Source organism: Dromaius novaehollandiae, chromosome 1 (assembly GCF_036370855.1).
Source record: "Dromaius novaehollandiae isolate bDroNov1 chromosome 1, bDroNov1.hap1, whole genome shotgun sequence".
NCBI lineage: Eukaryota > Metazoa > Chordata > Aves > Casuariiformes > Dromaiidae > Dromaius > Dromaius novaehollandiae.
Window position 1 is genome coordinate 29892018 of NC_088098.1, and position 8947 is coordinate 29900964.

An 8947-nucleotide genomic window follows, 5' to 3' on the forward strand; every position below is an offset into this window, starting at 1 on the left:
TTGAGTCAGGTTTATGAAGTTCAGGACTTTTCAGGGTTAATGTATGTTCACTTGTTGGTTGCAACAGAAATTTTTCTAGAGATATCAGAGCTCAGAACAAGGGTGGGTTGGTTTGTGTCTCTCCTCTTCCCCCTACCCCCAGCAGCAGTTTGCTTCTTTTTGAAATACTGAATCAGTTCAAAGGTTTACAGAAGTGCTCAGATGCCATATTTCTCCTGTAGGTTAAGAAGGAGCATAATTGACTGGTTTGATATTACAGATGAATATTTAAATAGCCTTCTGGCACTCCACTAAATATCTGCATCGCTTAGGTTTTGTGACCTTCCAGCACGTCAGGAAAGACGAGATGATTTTTGCTTCAGGTCTCCTGTAAAATGTGCTTGCTGCTTTGAGAGTTCCTATTTCTTCTTCCTTCCCTGCTTAAGCCTCTGGACAGCTGACTGGAACGGACGTCTTTTTTTACCTTACGCTATTCTACCCTTCTAACTGCTGTGAGTTGATAATATTACAATATTGCTTTTTTTTTCTTCTTTTGCTTGGATTCTGTTTTGCAGCCTCTTGCACTGTGAACAGTTCAATGAGTATGTATGCCCAGTACTATTCATAGTGCTGCCACTTCTGTGGAAAACTTCGATATCTGAGAAGGTTTACTTCATTCTTCATTTGTCTCTACATATGACATGTAGAAACAATTGGTAACCATGCTGGCACTAGAATAGCTGTTGTGGAGGTTAGAGACATTTCATTTCCAGAAATGACTGAATTGGTGTTTTCAGAATTGTCCATCATTTTTTGCTTGTTTATACCCAGGAGATAATTGATTTATCTTTGGAAGCCCAACATTTGCAGTAAAACTTGCTTCTGTTGTGTTCTTTGTGGTGTATCAAAATGTGAGCTCTCTTTTGGGCTTGTTTCTTCAAATTGAAAAGCTAAGACTTCTGAAGTTATGATGATATACTAGTTTCCTGTAGCAGTTGTGCGTGAAGTATGAGACCAGCTGGTGGATAGTTCCTTGATTAGCATCTGGCCTTTTGCAATGATCATATATTTAAGACTTTTTACAGCAGTTCTAATAGACCTTTTCATAACTTACAGCTGTGCTAATTTTGTTTAGAAGATTTGGCGAACAGGAAGGAGAAGCTAGGAATAAAAGTTTGTAATGAGCATTGCATGTTGTAGTTGGCTATGTGGTTTGCTTATGGTTCCAGTAAAAGGGTCCGAAAGTGATGAAGATTACATAAATCTAAAGTCAAGTGTTTTTAATATGGTTCCCGGTGTATTAGATGGGCCCAATTTTTCAGGTTTTCTGCAAGAGCAGCAAACGCTGCAGATGAAGTGGAAACACGGCAAATATAATTATTCCAGCCTTAAGATGTATTCTCTTTCTCTTTCAAGTGAGGAATAAGAGTGTTCATTTGGCATGTGAATTTGTAATGGTTGACTGTACAGGATAATAGGCACAAAATCTGCTTTTACTGGTTCTGGGTAAAGATTTAGACAGGTAAAAATTCTATTGTGATCCAATACCAGTTTACCAAAATGAAGTATTGTATATTATCCTTCTTAAAGGAAGAATATTCAAATCCAAAACATAGGTGTAACATAACTGGTATTTTATAAGAATTCTTTGTATTTGTAGACTTTTTTTTTTTTTACGTGCACAAGAATAACTGTGTGTCAATCTGTCTTCCAGGCAGACATTATTTTATTTATTTAGAGCAATTTGTTTTGAAGTTGAGAATTTCCAACAAAGTTGGCTTTTGTATTTCTTGTTGTGCAAAAAAGTGTCTTAAATTTCAAGAAACAATCAAAATAGTGCTCTGCATTTGGTTATCAAAGAACTGTTAGTCTGTTAGGAAACCTAGATACTGTACTGTTTTGGAGAACAACCTTTTGTTTGTTTGTTTTCTTCCCTTCTCAGTGCAAATATCTTACTAACTGATACTTACATGCCCAAAATTTCTGACTTTGGACTTGCAAGAGCATCTGTAACATTCACACGAACCATCATGACCGACAGAATTGTTGGAACTGCAGCCTATATGGCACCTGAAGCTCTGCGGGGAGAAATAACACCTAAGTCTGATATCTTCAGTTTTGGAGTTGTAAGTAGAATGTGGGAAACAGTATGTGACTTCATTTTGTAAATGATAAAAACATACAAAGTCAAGAATATCTGAAATTAAACAAGCCACTCTGATCTATCGTTTTCATTTTGCACACATTCCTCCCCTCCCATAATGTGCCCTTAGGATAGTGTTTCTGAACTTTTTTGATTAGCTTTTAAAGCATTTGAGTATGTTGATTAAAACTTGATTTTGTATCTGCTAGTACTTACTACCATTCTGTTAAAATGTGAATTTGTGTATGGAAGACTAGGCCAAGTTCTAGTTAAGTGTAGTTTGAAGTAATATGGAACATTGCTTCTTTTTGAACAGTATTACACATAAATGTAGCTCAGGTTGAAAACTTTTTTTTTAAGAGAATGATGATCCAAAATTGAGTGTTTTGACTATATTACATCAGCAGGTGGATGCTGTCCATGTGGGATTTGCCTTAAAGCTGAGCACAGTGCTTATCCAATCAAAAAAGACATCTCCTTAATATTTAGGAGAACGATGAACCCATTCCGAGTAGATCCAAGACCCCAACTCATGTTGACCCTCTTCTTCATGGCATTTTGTTTCTAGGGAAAGTAGGGCAGGTAGTATATCTGAATACCTGGGAAACCTGTCCATCTTGCTTTGAAGCAACACAATGTAGGGCAAGGAAAATCTTGCTTTAAATTCCCAGACCACGCTACTAATAAGCGATAATGAAAATAAAGGTAGGAACAACAGCAAAAAAAAAATCAAACGTATAGAGAGAGCTGTCTTTGGACAAAGACAGATTCTGTGAGAATGTGCTCCAAAGACTGAGGATCGTGCTCCTTTTTTCAAATGCTATATATGCTAAGGATTACTGTATACTTTCTCTTCTTTTCTGTTTCTCTTCTAGGTCTTACTAGAAATAATAACGGGTCTTCCACCAGTAGATGAAAACCGGGAGCCACAGTTACTGGTATTTTATTTTTACTATTCCTTCCTTTCGCCGCCCCCCCCCCCCCCCCCCCAATTCCTTTATATGAAGTCATAGGTGGTCAACAAGTTCTGAGACAATTCAGTTAGCAAGAAGGTGGAGTTACTTAAAACAGCTCTTGTATCAGTATTTGTTTTAGAAGTCAGCAGAAACTTTTATTTCTTCACTGGTAGAAGACTGTTCAGTCTTTGTTGTTTGTTTTATAGAGAAATCTCTCTTTCTACAGATTTTGCTATTCCCTGCAAGCCAGATTTCTGTTGTTTGTTTTTGGTTAGGTATTATCCTGCAGGATTATCTGTCTTTCTGGTTATTCTAATTCTGGAGTTTCTTCGTAACTCTTCCAGTCTGTATCTCTTCAATGTGATGACAAGACTATTTATGTTGATAATTTGACTCCAGTGCTTCCTTATTGGAAGTATTCATTCCTATTGGGAATAACCTGCCTTATATATACGTTTGTCTTTTTTCACAGGCACCTTTTGTTCTTGGCATATTGTGTCTTATAATCAGCTAATAAATTATGGTGTTTCTCAATATTCTGTTTCTTGAAGCTCTACTGCTTGGAATTTATAATAAAGGTTCTTTCTACTAATACCAAAAATGCATGACTGTATACTTTGTACTACTCCATTTCATTTCATTTCTGCTGTTCCACTCATCAAGTTCATCTTTCTGGTATGGTATTCTAATTCTCCTTATTTTGGTACTGTCTCTGCCTGTGATGATACTAAGCTTTATCACTGTATTCCTGTTTTACCCATATACGCTTATAGTTCCTCTCTCACCAGAACACTTTTAAAATATTCATCTCGGTTGGTTCTTTATGCTTCTTGCCATTTCTGTATCAGTTCTAATCTTTTCCAACTTTACTAATAATTTGAAATTACCTTTTTACAAATACCTTGTTTTGCAAATACCTTTAGGGAAGTTTAGGATGTAAGGTGGTGGTTCTTTATTCTTGTAATTACTTTTCAATTAGTAATTCAGCCTACTAATTAGGAAATTAGTGTCTTGGATCTTACTCTTTTGAATTAAAAATCTTGAAAGCTTGCTTTTTGTTTAATTTTTCATTTAGTTTAAATTTTAATTCCTAACCACTTAATCCAAATTTTCCTGGAAGAGTTTTTATAAAAGTCTTAGTTATTTAGTAAGTGTGAAATAGCACTGAGTTTTGGATTTTTTGATCCATGGTGTGGGATAGTAGATCATTTTCTTCCACAGGTTTGGGAATTAATAACATTTTTTCCTCTAAGCTGTATCTTCTGGAGTGACGTAATACTTCATCCTATTTAGCTCTGTAATGCCCATGGAGAACTCCGTCCCTGTCTAAATTCAGCCCTGAGCGTTGTGTTATTTAAGTGGGCTTTTTCAGATATATAGGATTAAAAGGAGTATAAAGTACGATTTGATTGGGACAGTTTATCATTGTAATGTACTTTTGGGAGCATGGAGAGAATGGTCGAGGCAAGGAAGAGCCCTACGCAGAGGATATGGCATCTTTAGCTTTGATCATTTTGGGGTAGTTGAATGTCAGTTAAGCAATTTCAGACTGATCCCCAGGGAAAGGCAGAAGGCCTGCCTCTACCTGCTGACTGGCATTTCTTGCTTCCTTTACAATACTGACTTCACTGAGGTGTTCCTCAGACATTATTTGCAACTACAGTTACTGCATTTCAAGTGTGTTGAAGCAAGAGCGCTTCAGACTAATATATAAGATTTGAAAATTCAGTTCAAACCAGGAGTCTGCTTAGAATAGCCATAGCAGCCAATTAGAAACTGAAGCCTCAGTATAAAGATGGAGAAAAACACAAGATCTGTTTTGGGGAAGCTGCATTAGCTTGGTCAGTTCATCACTAGAGTAAATAGTTCTGTGGTGACAGAAGGCATTAGTTTCCAGAAAAAGGGCTTTACAAAGTCCACAGAGAAAGAAAGGAGTTATTCATACTTAGGCTTGCATATTTGTGGATTTTTAAGTAAACATAGATACTTTGTTGGAAACACTTGTTGGGCACACTTGTTACCTTAAAAAATAAAAAGATGCAATACTAAGAAACTGTTGAGCCTTGAACTGGGTGAAAATTGTGGCTCTGTGATGCAGTTTAAAGAAAATGGCTTTACAATGTTGTGTAAACCGAGAAATAATGCTATTAAATAATATGTATACAGTAAATATGTATAGTTCATTTATAGTCTCAGAGGCTGTTTCTGCAGATAATATTGCTGTAATTCTAATGCTGTTGCACGAAGAATTGTCCTTCTTTGCCTAGAAGGAGAAAGAAAACAAAGAGCATCCACAAGCAAGTTTTCAAAATACTAGTGTGGAATATATAATCCTCAGATACAATTTAACTTCTCTTGTAGTTAAGTATCAAAGATGAAATTGAAGACGAGGAAGCAACTATTGAGGATTATGTTGATGAAAAGATGAGTGACTGGGATGCTACTTCAGTTGACAAAGTGTATTCAATTGCTAATCAGTGTCTGAATGAAAAAAAAAATAGGAGGCCAGACATTAAGATGGTATGTAGCCTTTCACCTTAAAGGGTTGTTTTTAGCCATTGATCTTTTGATGACAGGATTAGTTATTTATATTGCCATCCGTTCTTTTGCAGGTCCAGCAGCATCTACAGGAGATAGCAACTTGAAGTGTGTCTTCTGATACACAAACGTTTTCTGAGTGGAGTAGAGACCAGTAGCAAATACAGACTTTCATTAGTATTTAGTGTGACATTATCAGCTTGTCTGCTTTCCAGACTTTCCTGGTCTGCACGTAAGGTGTGCTGTTGGCCTGTCACCATTGTGCTATTTTTATTAACAGATTAGCTTTTTCACATGTCCTTGGCCAGTGCAATTAACAAATTGCATTCCTGGTACATCTTCTCCACAGCTTTTTAAATGCATTTCTGTATTAGAATCTGTTTGTCTTTAGATCTCCAAGTATCAAGTATATCTTCTGCAAAGGCATATAACAATAAGAGGCTAGGTTGCTTTTCTTCAAATCACTTTCTTGTGCAGATGGACTAGACTTTTTTTTTTACTGGAGACAAAAACATTTAATTGATGTTAATGGCACTTACATTCCTTTTTTGTGAGAAGACAATACTAGTACCCATTTAAAACAAACTTCTTTTGTTTAAAATTTTAACTTGCAAATCTACATTAATGTGAATGGACAGTATTTGTGACTGTGACAAGTGTCTGGATTCAGACTTTATTTTTTAAAAAGTCTTCACAGGATTTGTTTTATTCAGATAGATAAATGCTGCAAAGCAAAACATGTTCTTTGGTTTAGATGTTTTACAAGCAAAATAATTATATTGCAATGCAAATATAAAACTAGATATGGTTTTCTTCCAATATACACTGTATAATGACAAACAATTTAATATTTGTTCATAAACTCACTTGTTTAGGAGGAAGACTCTTAATTACTTTTAATATTCTTTTTATGCTTCAGTATATTTATAATATACTATAGTATATTATAAATACAGATGGTTTCTTATATTACAGGGGTCAGTATAATACCATTGCAATTATGCATTCTCCTTAGTCAAGTAATTAAGTGCTTATCTTAAAAAAAAAAAAAAAAAAAAAAAAAAAAAAAAAAAGTATTTATATAACAGCATGGAACGTTTTGTAAGAGAGAAACTTTGACAGATGAAAGCAGACTAAAACAGGAATCGAGAGTGAATAGTAAAATTCCATATACTTTGGACTAAGTAGGTATGAAATGCTACTTTTGTAAATACAGATGTTACTTTCATGTAAATCTTTTTTGCACCTCATGAATGTTTTTTTCTTGACAGCTTAGGGGTGGGAGAATAGTCTTGTTTGAAACCCATGATTATCAAAGAACAAAGGAAACTGAAAAATGAGACTTGATCTGACTACATTCAGGGATGTATACATTTTTGTAGAAAGCATGTGATTTCTAACATTTCTATTTATATCATTAGGACTGTACCTGGCTATTAACTCATTATTAACTCTAAAAAAGGTATCGACCTGTACAACTTTAGTTTTATAAAACACAAATTTGGAAAAGCTGTTAACACAAAACCTGGCATTATTGTTGCTGATATTTATTTCTGGTAATAAAATTTTGGCATTGGAAACAGTCGTTTTATGTTGCTTGTGCTTCTAACAATAGCATTGAGTTAGCCTCACTGCATGGACTAGAGCTATACAGAAATGAATGTGGCAAAGAAAGTAACTGTTCTAAAACAATCAGAATAAAATCCCTGTATTAAGGTCATGCTTTAGTTTTACCTGAAGGTGACTTATTAGAGTATCTCTGCTCTTTATTATCCCTGCATCTAGCATACATCCATATTGCTGTTCTGAAGTACTTACTGTAGTGACTCCCCCTAGTCAGTGCTGAAACAAGAGGAAATATTTCTGTTCACATCTAATACAGTAGAGTAAGTTTGTTCATGTGCCAGAAGTGGTTTTAAGCCTTGGGAAAGTCTTAGCTGCATGTGTGTGAATTTCTGTTCTTGTCATAGTGGACTATGTCTATCACTTGGACCTCTGCTGTCTGTCCCTACCCAAATTGTGACACTAACTTTCCTTACTCACTGAAAATGAAGCATGGTAGCTACCATTTCATTTAATAAGTTGTGTGGGTATGCCTCCTTTATTCATGCCTCCACCTTACTCTCCTCTCTGACCAGTATCAAGAGTCAGAAATGCTTATCCTTGAAAATGCTTACGCTGCAGGAATGCTATTTAGTGTGTAGCTGTAGTAAAGGTGTTTTAAGGAGTAAAGATGCTTTTAGCTAAAGAAATTTTGGTAAAAACTTGGGAGATTTTTCAGAAATCTCTCTTGCTATCAGTCTACTGAGGAATGAAAATGTGAAATGTACCTAGCTAGTTACCTTAGAATATCTTTTTAAAAAAACACAGGTTACAAGAAGGAAACCTTATGGTTTGTGGGGTTTTCTCCCCAGAGAATTTTTTCAAGGCCTTCAAATGGCAAACCTAGCACCTATAGCTATTTCCTGGGGCTAAGAGTTGCTGACTTGGGCTTCATTTATTTCATGCAAAAACATAAAACCATCCTCATATGCAGCTTGTACCTTGCAGCAGCCATACCTCTTTGCAGTAATTACTAAAGTAAAGATTTTCAGGACACTAGTCAAAACTTCTTTAGTCATTCAAATTCTTTGTGTGTAAAGGGATGACCTAGTTTTACAAAAGTGGAGCTTAGAGAAAATGTGAAGGTCTGGGCTAAAGATGCTCTCAGCAGAGTTTAAGGCCTAATATGGTTGCTGTAGATTCTGTCTTGGAGAGGAAGGAGGTAGGAAGCATCTCCCTAAGGGAAAGACTGAAACCTTTTGCATGTTGAGGATCCAGAAAACTGTAACTTGCAGCAATTTATGAAACATAAATGAAAAAAATAGCAAGTGAGGTGCTGCCAATTCAGCTGAGACTCTAGAAAGTAGCAGCAGGATAAAAGCAAATCCTAAAGGAAAAAAAAGACCTTAATTCACTAGAAACTGAGCTAAAGAAAAATCTCTGTTAAGAAAGCCTCTTACAGCAGGCAACAATTCTACCATTGCCCCCAGCAGACAATAACAGACTGGCTGCAGTGAGTCAGAGCTGAGGGCTGCGTAGTCCTCGTGTCTGGGACACCAGCCAGAAATGGCTGCTGAGGAAAGAGCACGAGAACAGAGCAACTACACAGTGCTACTCCATGGAATTTAATGGCTTGCTGCAGCTTGCAGCTCGTTGACTCTGAGAGGTGTGAGGTCTTTGTATTTATTAAGCCTCCATTGACTTTATTCAATCAATTTGTCAAGTTGCTTTTTGAGCCCCCACACACCTATGAGCCATAGCATTCATATTCTTGCTATAAATGTGAAGA

General features: G+C 36.0%; 1 protein-coding gene across 6 annotated transcripts in view; it reads left to right on the top strand.

The window, feature by feature from the left end:
* Nucleotides 1-7196, top strand: part of IRAK4 (interleukin 1 receptor associated kinase 4) — a 15535-nt gene extending 8339 nt beyond the window's left edge. For 5 of the 6 annotated variants that reach the window (XM_064508068.1, XM_026117698.2, XM_026117699.2 and 2 more), the window contains exons 9-12: nt 1922-2105; nt 2998-3060; nt 5440-5598; nt 5691-7196. In XM_064508068.1, coding sequence (XP_064364138.1) covers nt 1922-2105; nt 2998-3060; nt 5440-5598; nt 5691-5723 — 439 coding nt within the window. In that variant the 3' untranslated portion in view covers nt 5724-7196. Of the gene's footprint in view, nt 1-311; nt 492-1921; nt 2106-2997; nt 3061-5439; nt 5599-5690 lie in introns of those variants that run through there. The other variant, XM_026117701.2, reaches the window with a different exon arrangement.
* The last annotated feature ends 1751 nt before the right edge of the window (nt 7197-8947 follow it).